At 43.5% G+C, this 18,697-nt stretch overlaps 1 protein-coding gene across 3 annotated transcripts in view; it reads left to right on the top strand.

Annotated features, from left to right (window-relative positions):
* The window catches only part of RRAGD (Ras related GTP binding D), a 43,488-nt gene that overhangs the window by 3,368 nt on the left and 21,423 nt on the right, over nt 1-18,697 (top strand). For all 3 annotated transcript variants that reach the window (XM_008994762.4, XM_002746819.5, XM_017971257.3), the window contains exon 2: nt 17,075-17,370. In XM_008994762.4, the coding sequence (XP_008993010.1) occupies nt 17,128-17,370 (243 nt within the window). In that variant the 5' untranslated portion in view covers nt 17,075-17,127. The remainder of the gene's footprint in view (nt 1-17,074; nt 17,371-18,697) is intronic.

Below are 18,697 nucleotides of genomic sequence, written 5' to 3'. Positions count from 1 at the left end.
GTGGTTAGGCCATTAAAAACAATTTCATCAAAAATAATGATTATTTTTAGATTCATGAACTTGAAAGCTTTTAATAAATTACTGTGCTTTAAAAACTGTAATAACATGGTGGCTCATGCCTGTAATCCCAGCACTCTGGGAGGCCGAGGCAGGCAGATCACAAAGTCAGAAGTTCGAGACCAACCTGGCCAACTTAGTGAAACCCTGTCTCCAGTAAAAATACAAAGATTGGCTGGGCATGGTGGCATGCGCCTCTAGTCCCAGCTACTTGGGAGGCTGAGGCAGGAGAATCACTTGACCCAGGAGGCGGAGGTTGTGGTGAGCTGAGATCGAGCCACTGCACTCCAGCCTGGGCAACAGAGCAAGACTCTGTCCCCCCAAAACAAACAAAAAAACAAAAACAAAAAACCCTATAATAACAAGGAAAGCAATTAAAAGAGCATATTTAATCAGAAAGTAAAATTGTTTTACCTCCAAAGCCCCTCCCATTTTTTAGGGGAAACTTGGCTAACATAGCTGCTTGCCCACAGTCCAGTGAAGTTCGATCTTTGTCTTCATAGCAGCCTGTGCACACCCTTAGGGTCTGAGGAAGTGATTCTCCAGGTGATTTCTGGAGGCCTGAAAGATCCAGGGTCTTCCTTCCTGAAGGATGTAGTTGGGGTGGATCCAGCAATTCATATGTATTAATCGTTAGTTCATTAGTGTCATCTTTTTGGGGGGAAGGGAGTGGGTTTCTCTATGTTGCCTAGGCTGATCAAGCAATCCTCCTGCTTCAGCCTCCCAAGTAGCTAGGATTATAGGCATGCATGACTGTGTGTGGCTTTCTCCTAAAATAACTAAAAAATTAGTAGCAAATTCACCTTTTTATTGTTCCTTGGAAGTAAGTAGAGTTAATGTTTCTCCTGATACTGAAACCATGGCTCAGAGATACCAGGGGACTTTTCTACCGCCCTGTCATGAGCTAGAAGTGAGCGAAGTTTGGAAGAGGATCAAGTGTGTGGAAATGTAAGCCCCTTTTCTTGTAATTCTGCCTTATCCAAAAAGAGTTGGGTTGACTACAGTCCTGGTCACAACTTATCTCTTGGATTTCTTTCTGGCCCTGGAAATACAGAAGAGTTGGAACAGATGAAACTACAGGATAGTTTAAAAAGACATGATCAAAGTCAAACCTTAGGTAACTACTTGTTTGAATGCCTATATTGGGAGAGTATCTTATATCAGACGTTTTATAAACCCCTGTCAGTGATTCAGGACACCAGAGAGTACTGACTCTCTTTTTTATTAGCAGCCTCTTCCATTTTAATATTAGACAGAGGGTAGTCTAATGGAAACAGGAGGCACAAACAGCAAGTTCTGGGTAAGAGACGATGGCTTTGGGTTTGAGAGATCATCTTTTGTCTTTCAAAGAGAACTGAGTCTGCCCCAAGTTCACCCCCTGCGATATTCAATCCTCCCCCAGCCCGTAGCAAATGCTGGTGACAACCGATTTCACTTTTAGCACAGCTACCTCGTTTCTGCTCATTTTTCTTCTTTTGAGATGGAGTCTCACTCTGTCACCCAGGCTGGAGTGCAGTGGTGCAATCTCAGCTCACTGCAACCTCCACCTTCTGAGTTCAAGTGATTCTTCTGCCTCACCCTCCCCAATAGGTGGGACTGATTATAGTTGCCCATCACAATGCCCAGCTAGTTTTTGTATTTTTAGTAGAGATGGGGTTTCACCATGTTGGCCAGGCTGGTCTTGAACTCCTGACCTCAAGTGATCCACCTGCCTGGGCCTCCCAAAGTGCTGGGATTATGGGCATGAGCACTGCATCTGGCCTCTTCTTTCTTTCTTCTCTATCTCCTTTATTAGTTTTGTATCCTTTTCATTTTTTAAGAAACCTTTTTGTTCTCCCTACTGTGCCACAGCCTTAAAGCTCCCTTGTGATTGCCTTTCCTGGTTCTGCTGTGACACTCAAGACAAATATGTTTTTCACTCCTGGGCTACAGGGTCCAGGGTGCTTGCTGGTCAACTTTCTCCTCTTGTGGTCCTCCTAGAAAGACTTCAGCTTCATTTCTTAGTGTGTAAAATAGAGGACTGCATAAAGCCAACTCAAAGTGATTGTTAAAAAGTTTGTAAGAATGCCTTTCCCTTTCTGCAGGCACGTTGGTAAATCAATACATATTAGTGAAATGAGAAAGGTTCCCTTGTCCCCCTCGCAGGGTGTGTGATGGGGGTTTGGCTCCCCTCTTCATGCTCCACTGCTCAAACCTCTAGGGGAGCACACAGATGGGCAGGCTGTGGGCCTCTGGCCCCATGGCAGTGTCTGTGCTGAATGTTTACAGCTCCTAAAGCCCCAGTGGGCGTGTGTTACAGGGTGCTCTTTTAGTGTTGCCATCTATGGGCTTGTATTAACCAGCTCAGTTAGACCCTCTATCTTGTCGCAAGAACAGAGTGCTTTCTGTATCCTGGCTTCTTACCTTAGTGTACCGAAGAATCGGATCACACCTGGGCTTACAGAATGAGTGCAAGATTTTATTGAGTGGAAGCAGCTCTCAGCAGATGGGGGAGCCAGAAGGCAGATGGTTTTTGCCTGGAGTCTGGCTGCTATTCTCTGACCACTCTGGCCAAACTCTGTGTCCTTCGGTCGGTCCATGGCTTGCTGGTGTGCTCCCAGTGTCCTCTCGATGTCCAGCTGCTTGTATCTTCTTCCATCAATCCACTCCTCTAGATGTTCAGCCATTTGTGTGTTCCTCCACAGATGTGCTCCTCCCGACATCCAACCCCTTCAGTCTCTGCCTTGCTAGGGTCTTGGTTTCTTTTTTTTTCTTTGAGTTGGAGTCTGGCTCTGTCATGAGGCTGGAGTACAATGACACAATCTTGGCTCACTGCAACCTCTGTCTCTCTGGTTCAGGTGATTCTCCTGCCTCAGCCACCCAAGTAGCTGGGATTACAGGTGCACACCACCACACCCAGCTAATTTTTTGTATTTTAGTAGAGATGGGGTTTTACCATGTTGGCCAGGATGGTCTCGATCTACTGACCTCATGATCCGCCTGCCGCAGCCTCCCAAAAGTCTTTCTCTTCTTTTTTTGTTTTTTGAGATGGAGTTTAGCTCTTGCTGCCCAGGCTGGAGTGCAATGGTGTGATCTTGGCTCACCACAACCTCTGCCTCCTGGGTTCAAGCGATTCTCCTGCCTCAGCCTCCCAAGTAGCTGGGATTACAGACATGTGCCACCATGCCTGGCTAATTTTGTATTTTTAGTAGAGACAGATTTCTCCTTGTTGGTCAGGCTGGTCTCAAACTCCCAACCTCAGGTGATCCGCCCTCCTCAGCCTCCCTAAGTTTTGGGATTACAGGAGAGAGCCATTGCGTGTGGCCAGGTCTTCAGTTTTTATAGCCACAGGATGGGGATGTGGCAGGCCAGGGGGTCTTGCAACATTTGGGCAGGAAATGCCTGGCCTCACCTCCATCTTTGGGGGTGGAGCCCTTGCCAGGGACCAGGCCCTCCTCTACCCGGCATTTCCCTTCTTTTTTCCATATAATTTAAAGGGACCATGCCCTTCCCTTCCCAGCACTCCCCTTCTCATTAGGACTGCTACTGAATGAATACATATGTTAAGGAAATATTTATATGTGGTATCAATCTTGTTTTTTAGTTATCTGCCAGTGTGATTTGAGGGGATTTCACAGGGAAAGATTTAGTCTTCACACATAAATAAAAGAATCACCTTCAAAAATCTGTATGCCTTTGAAAAATATGTGTTCTGTTTGCATTTCATTTTCTCTACTAAGTAGATAATCAAATGGACAGTAAATCTTCGTGATTTTTGCATATCTCTTATTAGTAGTAGTGTTATTATTCACATGATTCGTTCCCACTCGAATTGGAATTTCTTACTGAATTCCTGGGTCTTGAATGTATAAGTAGTTCCATTGATCAACAGAAGCTCCAGAAATTTAAAGGAGCCAGAGAGAAAGTTGCAAATAGAAACACACCAGAGGCCTCTTCCTAAAACCATAAGCACATAGACGCTTAAGCCTTTGTTGATCCCACAGAATACTAATGGTGAAGACATTCTAATTTTCCCTTAAGGCTGAGTGACCCTCTCACTGTAGTCACATTCCACAAAAGACTCTCTCGTTGCCCAGGCTTGGGGTGGGAAAAAAAGAAGGGGAGTGACTCTGTGTGTTTGTGTACGTGTGTGTGTGTCCGTGTGTATGTGGATAGAGATTGATAGAACAGGAAATGAAGGCTCACAGGCAAGGGGACATGTATGGGGTCACATAGCTAGTAAATGGCAGAGCTGAGACTTGAATCCTAGTCTGACACTAACCCAGTACGTGTTCAACCATTCCACTTGCCATCACTTCGCCACTTAATTCTTACATTAAATAGTTTATTTTCCTGTTTTGAGCCTGTTCAAAGATGTTACCTCTCAGAGAACTCTCCTTAATTATAATAGTTCTCAATCGTATAATGCACTAGAATTTATGAAGTGCATTTCGTATGATGCCTCATTCTTCCTGGAGAGAAGGCAGGGCCAATCTTAAGAGCTGTGTAAGAAGGTGAACATTGGGTATCAATTCCCACTTTCCTGATTTCTGGTTCCTTCTCTGTTGTAAGCATTCCTAACCCTCAGATCAGTCAGGTAGGGTCCCCAGGCAGCCCTGTTATACTCAAGGCACCAATCCATCTTTCTCTCCCTTCTTTTTCTATTTACTAAGGCCTGTTGGTTTTTGACAGGGCTCTGCTGGTTACTGGATAATTCCGGATTAAGTAATTAGCCTGCAGGTGTTAAAGACTGATAATGGGCCAATTTGATGACTCCTCCCCATAGTGCTGTTCCTTGGGTGATTGAATTTCCTGGGATCTACAGCAGTCCAGTTTGAAGGCTGGGTGGGCTCTTTGGGAAATCTGGATATTGCCAGCACCGAGTGGAGGAGAGGTGAGGTCTACTTGGTGTCCCTGACCACAGTAAATAAACTACACCTAGGCATAAAGCTGATCCTCTTGGTACTCAGTTCCAAGTGCTGATCTGGGCCAAAGTCAGACATGAAGTTTCTTTTTAAAGCTTCAGTTAATTTAGCCTCAAATTCTGCTCAGTCACTTTCATGTAATCATCCCAACAAACATCTATTGAGTGTTTGTTGTGGGTAAGCACTGAGGCCTCAGTTTGTTTTAACAACAATTTTAATTTTGTTAAGCTACAAACTGCAAAATCTTGTTTTCATATTATTCTATAATTTGTGTTACACAGGCCATTGGGCCCAAATTTTAAACTAATAGAAAAAAATCCTCCTTTGGAATATAATATTAAAATTTTACAGAAAGGCAGAAATTGCTTACCAATACCTAACACCCCTTCAAATTACAACTGTTTTTTATTCTTCAAGTATGTGTGTAATAACCCACATGGGAAAAATGACAAAAGGCCACAATGATGTTTTGTAAATATAGAGAAAACAAAGATTTAAATCAGGAAATTACAGGCTCACGCCTGTAATCCCAGCACTTTGGTATGCCAAGGTGGGAGGATTGCTTGAGCCCAGGTGTTCAAGACCAGCATGGGCAATATGGTGAGGCCCTGCTTCTAACCCCTTCCCCCTCAAAAATAAAAAAATTAGCCAGGTGTAGTGGTGGTGGTGTGTGCCTGTAGTCCTAGGTACTTGGGAGGCTGAGGGCAGGAGGATCACTTGAGCCCCGGAGTTTGATGCTGCAGTGAGCTATGATTGAGCCACTGAGCTCCAGCCTGAGTGACAGAGTGAGACCCTCTCTCTCAAAGAAAAAAAGAAAAACCAAGCAGGAAGTCCATTATCCATGGCCATAGAGACATAAAATATATATGTAAAATGTATATATCCCCAGGTAAAAACTGCTTCGTTGCCTTATAATATTCCACAGACATAAAGCTTCTCAATGCCTGGATGTTCCCTAAGTCCCTTCTAATTGGTTCATTTATCCTCTTCTTTATGTCTTGACAGTTTTTGAAAATGTCACTGTGGTAAAAACACCTAACAGGAGATCTGTCTTACTAAGTTTTTTTTTTTTTTTTGAGACGGAGTTTCACTCTTGTTACCTAGCCTAGATGGCGCGATCTCAGCTCACCGCAACCTCCGCCTCCTGGGTTCAGGCAATTCTCCTGCCTCAGCCTCCCGAGTAGCTGGGATTACAGGCATGCACCACCATGCCCAGCTAATTTTTGTATTTTTAGTAGAGACGGGGTTTCACCATGTTGACCAGGATGGTCTCGATCTCTTGACCCTGTGATCCACCCACCTCGGCTTCCCAAAGTGCTGGGATTACAGGCGTGAGCCACCGCACTTGGCTCTTAGTAAGTTTTTAAGTGCACAGTATGCTGTTGTAGGTACACTGTGGTACATCAGATCTCTAGAGCTTAGTCTGCCTGCTTGACTGAAACATCGTGCCCATTAATGAGTACCTGCATGGGAGCTGTCATTTACATTTTAGAGGATGAGTGTTACCACCTTGAGAGATGACACTGTGTGCTATGTAGGTGGTCAGTAAATGGCAATCGCTGGTTGATGAGGTTGTAATGGATTGGTTTGAGTTGTTTTGCTGTGGTCAAAGCTAAAACTCCTCAAATATGCCCTAACTTTCAGCCAACAAGGTCAGGGCTAGCTCAGCAGCTTCCATTCCCTGTTTCAAGCCTTTCACATTCTTACCTCCCTTGTGAGGCCCTGGGTCCTTTCTCCATGTGAGCTGCAGACCAGCAAGCCCCTCAGACTCAGCAAGTTTAAACACTTGTTCAGCTTCTTCCCCCTAACCTTCCTGGTGAATGAGCTACCAGATCAGGAACCCAGGGCTTTTTCTTCCTTGTCCCCCATGCCCGATGGGACACAGATTTCAGCTCACAAGTCCATTTCTTCTACCCATTTCCACAGCCTGTGCCTTAGCTCTTTTTCATTGGTGTTCTAGAACAACTTCCTAACTCCACACTGGCCCCGGCAAGGGAGTCTGTTTCTGGAGTGAACTTAATGTAAATGTAAATCACATTAGTCTCCCTTTAAAATCCTTAGTGATTTCCAGGCTGGGCTCGGTGGCTCACTTTGGGAGGCTGAGGCAGGTAGATCACCTCTACAGAGTGTTACCTCTGGTTGCCTTCAAACTGCATTCCCTAACCTCCAGTTTCCTGAACTTGAAAATCTCTTCCTGGAGCAACCTTTTCCTCATTCATCTCTTCCACGCCTCCTCTCCTTTAAGACTCCGATGTTGCTCCTCCGGGGAGCCTCTCAGTGCCTAGAATACCTAGCTGGCCGTGCATGGTAATTGCCAGTTTCTCATGTCTGTGTTCCCCTCTAATTGCTAGAGGATGAATCGTTTTTGTTTGTGTCTGCAGCCCTGCCTCATACTTGGCCAGTGTTCAGGGAACCTTGGTGAAATGAGAACACACTGCTCTCTTGTACATTTCATCTCACTACAGCAAGTTCCTGGGCAGGTTGAAGGGGAGCCCTCCCTTAGTGGATTTTTAAAGACTTGTCCTCTGATTGCTCCTTTTAGGGGGGCTGTCATCTTTCATTCTCTTTTGCCTGCCTAGAAGCCTGAGACAAGGGTAATGCTTAGGGAGATGTTGGTGGAAAAAGCCCAGCCTTCTGCAGGAGGCAGAGGCTGAGGTGACTTCTTTCTGGCATAAGCTTTCTGCCTCTACCACGCCTATTGTGGAGTGAGACCCTTTGGGAAATTCAGAGCTGCGCTCTAGGGGATTTGTTTTATTGCTGTGCTTAAACCCTGGACCCTCAGATTAACGCTTTACCTGGGCTAAGCTACCTGGGCTCTACGAGGTTTCTTAAGCAGAGATATTTGAGGAGAGAATGGGAGGGGATTAGAGGGAAGATTTTTGTCAGCAGTCCATTTCTGATATATAAGAAACCTTTCCTGATGTAAAGCCATGGTCTACAACATTTTTGACCATGGCCCTCGGTAAAAACATTTATACTCTGAACGAGTACTCACATACATGTTAATAAACCCAAGAGAGTTTCACTAAGCCGTGTTTTACTCTTACGCTGTACCATGTGCTCCAATATTTTTCTAGTTTCTTCTTTTTAAATGTCTTTCTTGTTTAATACTGTTGCTGTTTAATGCCCACGAATTGATTTTATGAAGACTGATGTATTCTGACTAAAGTTTGGAAATCACAGATGTAAAATATTTGAAGAGCAGCTGGAATGAAGCCATTTTGTAGAACACCTCAAGGAGAAGGTCCTTTGTAAATTTTAATTCATGAGATATGCAAATCAGATGACAGTTTAGTACTTAATGTTACCAACAGAGAACTGATTGGTGGTGAAGGTTCTGGGTGAGTACTCCACCAATACCAGTCGTATGGCCTTGGGCAGTTTCCTTCCTAGAGATTCCTCAGGTGTAGAACAGACTTATCCCCCCTCACTGGGCTGGTAAAGTTTATAGAAATGTCCAGCACAGACCAGGAATGATGGAGGCTGAAGTGGGAGGATCACTTGAGCCTAGGAGTTCCAGACTAGCCTAGGCAACATAGGGAGACCTCATCTCTACTAAAGGAAAAAAGAAATTATCTAAGCATGATGGTACAGAGTGCACTGGCATAATCACAGCTCACTGTAGCCTTGACTTCTGGGCTCAGGTAATCCTCCCACCTCAGCCTCCTGAGTAGCTGGGACTATAGCCACATGCTACCACAACCTGCTAATTAAAAAAATAAATATTTTTAGTGGAGAGAGGGTTTGCCATATTGCCCAGGCTGGTCTTGAACTCCTGGGCTCCAGCAATTTGCCTTCCTTGGCCTCTCAAAGTGCAGGGATTACAGGTGTGAGCCATTGGACCCAGCCTACACAGCATATTTCCATACTCCCTAGCTGAAGGCATCCGCTCGGAACCAGGGAGTCCCTGCAAAGTTGATGGTGTTCTTTCTGATAGGCCACTCTTTCTCAGCTGTTTAATGGTTGGTGGTCCATGCTTGAATTTGGCGGGTAGGGAAAAGGAAATACTTCTAGCTGTATGTGTTGTTGCAGCCATATGTGTGTTTAGCTTCCCAGCATTTCTGTGTATGTAAACATGCACACATACTCCCTTCCCCCTTCACAATGGTGTTTGTCACCTCGCCACCCTCCCAGGAGGAGGAGATCCAACTTCTACAGGGCATCAGTGTGGATGATCATGCTACATAGAGACTTACAGGCCCTGCTGGAGAAACACTTAAATCTACACCCAGTTCTAGCAGTATAAATTGGGAAGAAAGGCATTTATAAACACATGAATATTTTTCCACTTGTATGTAATTTAAAGGAGTTTTACTTGCATTAATTGGAGGCAGTGTTGCACAGCAGAAAGAGAATGCATAGACCATGAGTGGGCCAGCCCTCAGTTTAAATGTTACTTGACCTTTCTAAGCCTGTAAATTATAAGATATGCAAATTAGAGTACAGTTTAGTATTTAATGTGACAAATAGAGAGCTGATTGGTGGTGAAGGCTCTGGGTGGGTGGTGAAGGCTCTGGGTGAGCATTCCACCAAAACCAGTTTCTTCACCTGTGTAATGGGCATAATATCTATTCTTGAAGGAGCATGAATGGGATGAAGCCTGTAGAGTGCCTCAAATAGTGTCTGGCACATGGTAGGCACCTTCATACATGATAGCGATGAGTTCTCATTGCATGCATATTTTCCTGTTCCATGCAAGGCATTGTGCCTTTGCTTACATTTGGACTTCCCTCTTCTGGAGGACCTCCTGCCTCTCTTTCTCTCAACCCATCCAAATTCTGCGGTACTTTCATATGCATTCATATTCTGTGTGATCCACTGGGTCACTTCCCTGGCCCACAAGCATTTCCCTCCCTCTACTTTGCATTGATTAAACACTTGCTGTTTGGGAGGTGATAGCAGAGGAACAATAAATAACTGTTAAGGTTTCCATTCTTATCTTGAGATTACATTTTTTTTTCTGGAATTTTCCATTTAATTTTTTTGTTGTTTGTTTTTTAAGACATTTTTTATAGCAGCTGTAACTGTCAATTACAACAGTTAATTGACATAACACATATTTGATATGTTTCATGTATGTATGCACTTGTGAAACTATCAGCACAGTCAAGATAAAGAACATATCCATCACTTCCAAATGTTTTCCCGTACCCCTCCCTTCCTCCCTCTGACCTTTCTTTACCGCCTACTGCTTCTTCCATTTCTTTTTCTTTTCTCTTTTTTTCTTTGAGACGGAGTTTTGCTCGTTACCCAGGCTGAAGTGCAATGGTGCGATCTCGGCTCACCGCAACCTCCGCCTCCTGGGTTCAGGCAATTCTCCTGCCTCAGCCTCCCGAGTAGCTGGGATTACAGGCATGCGCCACCATGCCCAGCTAATTTTTTGTATTTTCAGTAGAGACGAGGTTTCACCATGTTGACCAGGATGGTCTCGATCTCTCGACCTCGTGATCCACCCGTCTCGGCCTCCCAAAGTGCTGGGATTACAGGCTTGAGCCACCGCGCCCAGCCTCTTTTTTTTTTTTTTTTAAGAGGGAATTTCGCTCGTTTCCCAGGCTGGAGTGCAGTGGCGCAATCTCGGCTCACTGCAACTTCCGCCTCCCAGGTTTAAGCGATTCTCCTTCCTCAGCTTCCCGAGTAGCTGCGATTAAAGGTGCCCGCCACCATGCCAGGCTAGTTTTTGTATATTTAGTAGAGATAGGGTTTTGCCATGTTGGCCAGGCTAGTCTTGAACTCCTGACCTCAGGTGATCCACCCACCTTGGCCTCCCAAACTGCTGGGATTACAGGCATGAGCCACCACACCCAGCCCTGCCTTTTCCATTTCTCAGGCAACCAGTGATATGCTATTTGCCACTGTAGCTTAGATTAGTTTACAATTTTTAAAAAGAATTTTATGAAAAAGGAGTCATGGCTTATTTCACTCAGCATAATTAGAGATTCATCCAGGTTATATGTATCAATAGTTGTTTTTTTTTTTATTGCTGAGAGGCACCACAATTTGTGTATCTAGTCACCTGCTGATGGACATTTGGGTTCTTTTCAGTTTTTGATTATTACAAATAAAGTTGTTATGAGCCTTTGTGTACACGTTTTTTTTTTTTTTTTTTTTTTTGAGACGGAATTTCGCTCTTGTTACCCAGGCTGGAGTGAATGGCACAGTCTCAGCTCACCGCAATCTCTGCCTCCTGGGTTCAAGCAATTCTCCTGCCTCAGCCTCCTGAGTAGCTGGGACTACAGGCGCGCGCCACCATGCCCAGCTAATTTTTGTATTTTTAGTAGAGACGGGGTTTCACCTTGTTGACCAGGATGGTCTCGATCTCTTGACCTCGTGATCCACCCGCCTCGGCCTCCCAAAGTGCTGGGATTATAGGCATGAGCCACCGGCCTGTGTACGCGTTTTTATATGGACAAAAACTTTCATTTCTCTTAGGTAAAAACTCAGCAGTGGAATGGAAGGGATAATATGATAGGTGTATGTTCAACTTCTTAAGAAAACACCAAATTGTTTTCCAAAATAGTATCATTTTACATTTCTACCAGCAGTGTATAAGAGTTCTAGTACCAGCACATCCTTGCCAACACTTGTTACTCTGTGTCTTTTTAATTTTAGCCATCTTAGTGGGTATCTCATTACAGTTTTGATTTACATTTTATAATGATTAATGATTTATTATCTTTTCATGTGCTTATTTACATTCTATAAATCTTGGGCAAATTGCCTCTTCAAATCTTTTGCTTATTTCACTTTTAAAATTGGGTCAGCGGAGGCCAGGCGCAGTGACTCATGCCTGTAATCCCAGCACTTTGGGAGGCTGATGTGGGTGGAACACAAGGTCAGGAGTTTGAGACCAGCCTGACCAACATCGTGAAACCCTGTCTCCACTAAAAATACAAAAATTAGCCAGTGTGGTGGCACACTCCTGAAAGCCCATCTACTCTGGAGGCTGAGGCAGGTGAATCATGTGAACCTGGGAGGCAGAAGTTGCAGTGAGCCAAAATTGCATCACTGCACTCCAGCCTGGGCAACAGAGTGAGACTATCTCCAAAAAAACAACAAAAAAATTGGGTCATCGCTTGGGTACAGTGGCTCACGCCTGTAATGCCAGCACTTTGGGAGGCTGAGGTGGGTGTATCACTTGAGCCAGGAGTTCAAGACCAACATGGCAAAACCCCAGCTCTACAAAAAATTAGCTGAGCCATGGTGAGTCACACCTGTAGTCCCAGCTCCTCTGGAGCCTGAGACAGGGGGATTGCGTGAGCCTGAGAGGTAGAGGTTGCAGTGAGCTATGATTGCGCCACTGTGTTCCAGCCTAGGCAACAGAGCGAGACCCTGTCTCAGTAAATAAATAAATAAAATAAACTTGAGTCATTTGTTTTCTTATTAATGAGTTTTGAGAGTTTATATATTCTGCTTACAAGTCCCTTTTCAGATACATGATTTACAAATATTTTCTTCTAGTATGTGTTTTGTCTTTATTACTTGACAATATCATTTGAAGTTTTTATTTTACTTTATTACTGTTTTTTTTGAGAGTCGCTGCTAAGTCTAAACAAATTTTTCATTTTTGGATTTGTGCTTCTCTTCCTTTTTAATTTTTATTTTTTAAAGTTTCATGGGTATAGAAGTTTTATTTCAATAAAATCCAGTTTACCAATATTTAGGGGAGGGTGTCATATCTAAGAAATTTTTGCCTAATGCAAAATCATCTCCTAGAAGTTTCATAGTTTTAGGTCTTACAGTTAGTACTATGACCAATTGGGTGGAATTTTTTTGTTTTTATTTTTGCATATGGATGTCCACTTGGCCCATCAGTCATTTGGTGAAAATGACCATCATTTCTTAATGGAGTTGGCTTTCTTTGCCTCTTGGTGAAAAATCAGTTGTCCATGTATGTGTGGGTTTATTTCTGGATTCCCTGTCTGTTCCAATGATCTCTTTGTCTTTCTGTGCACCAACACTCACAGTTTGGACTGGATTTTGAAGATTCTCCAAGAAGGGAACCATGTTTTATATATCTTTTTGTCTAACCAGCATTTACCAAGCAACTGCTTTGGGTCCCTTAACCCACATATTTATTGTATCTATAAAACAGAAACCTTAAGAGCACAATTGAAAGAGAAAATGTAGAGTTGAAATCACAATTTCAGGAGTATTTAAGATTTTGAAACATTTGTGTTTGGCAAATAAAGTGAAAGGAAATATCAAAGGTTTTCAGTGAACTTGTGCATCTTTGGATTTTAACTTAAAGTCCTGGGCTTTGTAAATTAAAACAGTGTGTAAGTTGCCTCTTTCTACGTTGTAAATTTTATCTTAGTTATTTTCATTGACAGATTATAGTTCTATACATTTAAGTTGTTACTTCTTTTGTCTCTCTTTTTTTTTTAGACAGAGTATTGCTCTGTTGCCAGGCTGGAATGCAGTGGTGCAATCTTGGCTCACTGCAGTCTCTGCCTACAGGGTTCAAGTGATTCTCCTGCCTCAGCCTTCCAAGTATCTGGGACTACAGGTGCATGCCACCACACCCAGCTAATTTTTGTATTTTTGGTAGAGATAGGGTTTCAACATGTTGGTCAGTTGCATGCCACCACACCTGGCTAATTTGTATTACTTTTTTTGTAGAGATGGAGTTTTGACATGTTGCCCAGGCTGGTCTCAAAACTCCTGAGCTCAAGCAATCCACCTGCCTTGGCCTCCCAAAGTACTAGGATTACAGGTGTGAGCCACTGTGCCCGGCAAATTCCAGAAAATTTTTATTACTCCAAAATAACTGTATACCAGTTAACAGTCATTCTCTATTTTCCCTTCTCTCTAGCCACTGGCAACCACTACTTTTTGTCTCTATGGATATGTCCATTCTGAACATTTCATGTAAATGGAATCATATAATAGGTAACATTTTGTATCTGTTCTTTCACTTAGCATTATATTTTCAGTGTTCATCCATATTGTGGCATGAATCGGTACTTTATTCCTTTTTTATGGCTGAATAATATTCCATTGTATATATTTTTTTGAGACAAAGTTTTACTCTATCACCCAAACTGGAGTACAGTGGCGTGATCATGGCTCACTGCAGCCTCAAGCCCCTGGGTTCAAGGGATCCTCCCACCTTGGTCTCCTGAGTACCTGGAGTTACAGATGCATGCTGCCATATGCAGCTAATTTTTGAAGTTTTTGTAGAGATGGGGTCTTTTTTTTTTTTTGAGACGGAGTTTCGCTCTTGTTACCCAGGCTGGAGTGCAATGGCGCGATCTTGGCTCACCACAATTCTCCTGCCTCAGCCTCCCGAGTAGCTGGGATTACAGGCATGCGCCACCATGCCCAGCTAATTTTTTATATTTTTAGTAGAGACGGGGTTTCACCATGTTGACCAGGATGGTCTCAATCTCTTGACTTCGTGATCCACCCACCTCAGCCTCCCAAAGTGCTGGGATTATAGGCGTGAGTCACCGCGCCTGGCCTGAGATGGGGTGTTACTATGTTGCCCAGGCTGATCTTGAACTCCTGGCCTCAAGCAGCCCTCCTGCTTCAGCCTCCCAAAGTGCTAGGATTACAGGTGGGAACCACCATGCCCAGCCTATGTTTAATCTTTTGAGGAACTGCCAAACTGTTTTTCAAAGTGCACCATTTTGCATTCCCACCAGTGGCATATGAAGGTTCCAGTTTCTCTACATCTTCACTAACACTTGTTATTATCTGTTATTTTGATTATAGCCATCCTAGTAGGTGTGAAGTGGCATCTCAATGTGGTTTTTACTTGTACTTCTCTGGTGGCTAAGGACATGGAACACCTTTTCATATGTTTATTGACCTTTAGTGTTTCTTTGGAGAAATGTCTATTCACATCTTTTGCTCATTTTTTATTGGGTTGTCATTTATTATTAAATTATAAGCGTTCTTTATATATTCTGGATACTAGACTCTTATCACGTGTATGATTTGCAAATGTTTTCTCCCATTCTGTAGGTTGTCTTTTCACTTGAAAAATTTTTTATGAAGTCTAGTTTATTTTTTTCTGTAGTTGCTTGTGCTTTTGCTGTCATAGATAAGAAACCATTGCCTAATGCAAGGTCGCCAAGATTTACGCCTATGTTTCCTTCTTAGTTCATTTTAAGAGTTTCACAGTTTTAGCTCTCCAGTTTAGATGTTTGATCCATTTGAGTTAGATTTTGTATATGTATATAATTTTTGTATGACATAAGGGTCTAACTTCATTCTTTTGTGTGTGGATATCCAGTTGGCCCAGCACCATTTGCTGAATGAATCTTAGTTTTAGTAATTATTTTAGGTCCTTGATCTCATTTATTGTAACAGCCCTATGAGATGTTTATTTTCATTATCAAGTCCATTTTATAGATTTGGAAATTGAGACTCTAAAGCTAAGTATCTTTTTCAAGGTCTGAGAGCTTAAACCCCAAGTCTTGCTGACTTCAGAGCCTTAACACTTAACCACTGGTCTGTGCTTCCTTTACGTCTGTGAAATGTACACGTTCTTGATCAATGAGGAAGGAAGGCTGCTTAGCAATTTAGTGGTTTTCTAGGACTTAAGAACATTGTGGAATTAATACTAAATATTTCAAGAACAGAGAAAAAAGAGAACCCTACAGGGTTTGGGGCACCAATTACTAATTTTATCAAGTAATGCCTAATCCTTCTAGGACCATTAGCAAAGGATTTTAAGATTGAGTTTTGTTACCAGGGACTGCTGTAGTGCTGGCCTCTAGGACTTTCTGTGAGGATAAGAATGTTCTGTGTCAGGGATTCCCAAACCTTGGGGCCACAGACCTGCACCAGTCTGTGTTCTGTTAGGAACTGGCCCGCATGGCAGGAGGGGAGCGGTGGGCGAGCAAGCGAAGCTTCGTCTGTGTTTACAGGCACTCCCCATTGCTCTCATTACTGCCTGAGCTCCGCCTCCCGTCAGATCAGCCATGGCATTAGGTTCTCATAGGAGTGCAAACCCTGTTGTGAACTGCACATGCCAGGGATCTAAGTTGTGTGCTCCTTATGAGAATGTAATGCCTGATGATCTGTCACTGTCACCCCCACATGGGACTGTCTAGTTGGCAGGAAAACAAGCCTAGGGCTCCCATTGATTCTACATTACGCTGACTTGCAGAGTTACTTCATTATATAGGATGATATAATAATAATAAAGTTCGTAATAAATGTAATGCACTTGAATCATCCTGAAACCACCCCTACCACTCCACTGGTCCCTGGAAAAATTGTTTTCCATGAAGCTAGTCCCGAGTGCCCAAAGGTTGGGATCTACTGCTCTGTCTGTGCTGTCCAATATGTTAGCCACTTGCCAGAAGTAGCATTCACATTGTTATGTGCCCCTCACCACCACCAGGCACGTCCAGAACTTTCTTATATTCCCCCACCTGAAACTACGTACCCATTAAACAAGAACTCCCTATTCCTCTCTTCCCGCAGCTCCTGGAAACCACTATCCAACATTCTGTGTCTATGAATTTGACTTCTCTAGAAACCTCACAGGAGGAGGATTTGAATTTCTAATTTTAATTATTTTTAATTTAAATACTGTATTTGGCTAGTAGCTACCTTACTGGATGGGGGTCCCAAGCCAGGGTAGTCCTGAGAGATGTCTGCCTCTTACAGACTTGGCATCTGCTGTGTAACACAGTCCAAACCTGCAACATCTAGTCCAGGGCCCATTTTCCAGGCCTTCATGGCTTGGGAGAGCGCTAGCCAGAGGAGGGTGACAGAGAGGCATAACTCACATCAACAAGCATCTCTTTAGTGATGACTTCTCAGAGAACGATATGCCTGAATGCTCAGATCTGGATTCTTTCCACAGACAGTGTGTTCCAGGAAATCTCTCTCTTTGCACTCAGAGTCCCTGCTTGTGATGTGGCATTATGTTGGTGTCTGGCCCCCGGGACTGTATGAGAAGTAGCAAGACTGCATTGTTGAGTGTTTTGCATTTACCAAAAGCTGTCCCCTCGGTGAGTGGAGGGAGGCAGTTAGTACTCTCTGGAAGAGTAGCATCATCTGTGAATCGTAAATCACATTTGAGGGGGAAGTGAAACTCCTCTAATTAACCGCTGTGAAAGCGTCTCACCCTCATTCTCATTTTGTGGTTTCTCCAGTTCTGGACTTCAGTGACCCCTTCAGCACTGAGGTGAAGCCGAGAATCCTGCTCATGGGCCTGAGGAGAAGCGGCAAGTCGTCTATTCAGAAAGTTGTCTTTCACAAAATGTCTCCCAACGAAACCCTGTTCTTGGAGAGCACTAACAAGATATGCCGGGAAGATGTTTCCAACAGCTCCTTTGTCAATTTTCAGATTTGGGACTTCCCAGGACAGATCGACTTTTTTGACCCTACGTTTGACTATGAGATGATCTTCCGGGGGACAGGAGCACTGATATTTGTCATTGACTCCCAGGTACAGCTCAGTCTCAGGGCTATGATGTCCCGGCCAGTCCCCTCCACACCGCCCCATGTATTTGGTTTGTTTTTTAAACTCTGGAATAGGCCTGTCTGCCAAACAAGTGTTTCTTGGTTAGGGCTGTCAGACTTTGCAAAAGTAAAAGGGCTTCACCTTGACTAATAGTCAACCCACTGAGCATTAGGGAACCATTGGTACTTCAGCAAATCATAGCCTAGGAAACCCCACTGATGGAGAGGCCCATTCAGGCCAAACATGTCATCCCTACTATGGTGCCCTTGGTCAGCATCTACAAAAGATTACAGGTTCTCTGCAATGAAAACATGTATATAAGTTTACATAACTCTTTTATTATTTCCTATGAAGATAAAGTTCTAGGTGTGAAAATTTTTCTGAAACATTATAATTATTGCTTAAGACAATATAATTCTATTATATATTTCATAATTATTAAATATAAAAAGTAAAATTTGAGATAAAGAGCTCTCTTAAGAAGATGGGTATTTGATATTTTGTCCACTTGATGGATCCATGCTTGAATAAGACCATATTTGGCATGAGTTCTATTTTTTTTAAATGTGGTTATAAGCACCGAGAAACTTTGTTCACATAAGTAGGTGGATATGAGGTGAGTTTTGTTCCCGCATTTGTCCAGCTACTTAGATTCCTTCCAAGTTACATCCCCTAAATTACCCAGGTTCCCATCACGAAAAAGTATTTTTAGTAGGGTTTGTCAACAGGCTTCCAGAGTAGGTTCTCCTTCCACTTTGTCAGAAGCAAAGAATTGGGAACCTGTTGGCTGGTGAAGAGCCCTATTCCCAGTCACCAGTCATTCCCTTTATCAGGTTCTCTTCCAGCATTCCACACTGGCTCCTTGGCACCCTGGATTTTTTAATATTCTGGGGCTTTTCTACTGTCATTGGGGTAATGGGGAGGAGGCAAAGGGAGACAGTAGGACTACAGGTGCATGTCAGGCAGATACATTTTAGGAAGGAGATGTGCAGCAGGATAGGGGCATTGGTGCTTTCCAAACTAGCCATGTTTGGGGCTCTTAGAGAGTGCCCAGGACACATGGCCCAGCCTGAAGTCTCCCCAAGGGCTCCCTTTTGCAGCTGGGGGGAAATAAATGGCATCAGCCCTTCTCAGCATGTGCTGAACCAACTCTGAGGTTCAAGTTGTGCCATTTGCCTGGAACTGTGGACCCACAGTGAGACAAGTTGGCCAGCTGTGGGTGTGCATCACCTGGCTAAGCACACCTGGCCCTTCTAGGTAGGGCTGCGGTGTTACAAAGACTGTTCCTGATAATATCATTCTGAGCCCATGC

This window comes from Callithrix jacchus, chromosome 4, assembly GCF_049354715.1.
Source record: "Callithrix jacchus isolate 240 chromosome 4, calJac240_pri, whole genome shotgun sequence".
Taxonomy (NCBI): domain Eukaryota; kingdom Metazoa; phylum Chordata; class Mammalia; order Primates; family Cebidae; genus Callithrix; species Callithrix jacchus.
Note: the sequence above shows the minus strand (reverse complement) of the source record. Positions and strands in the feature narration are given on the sequence as shown.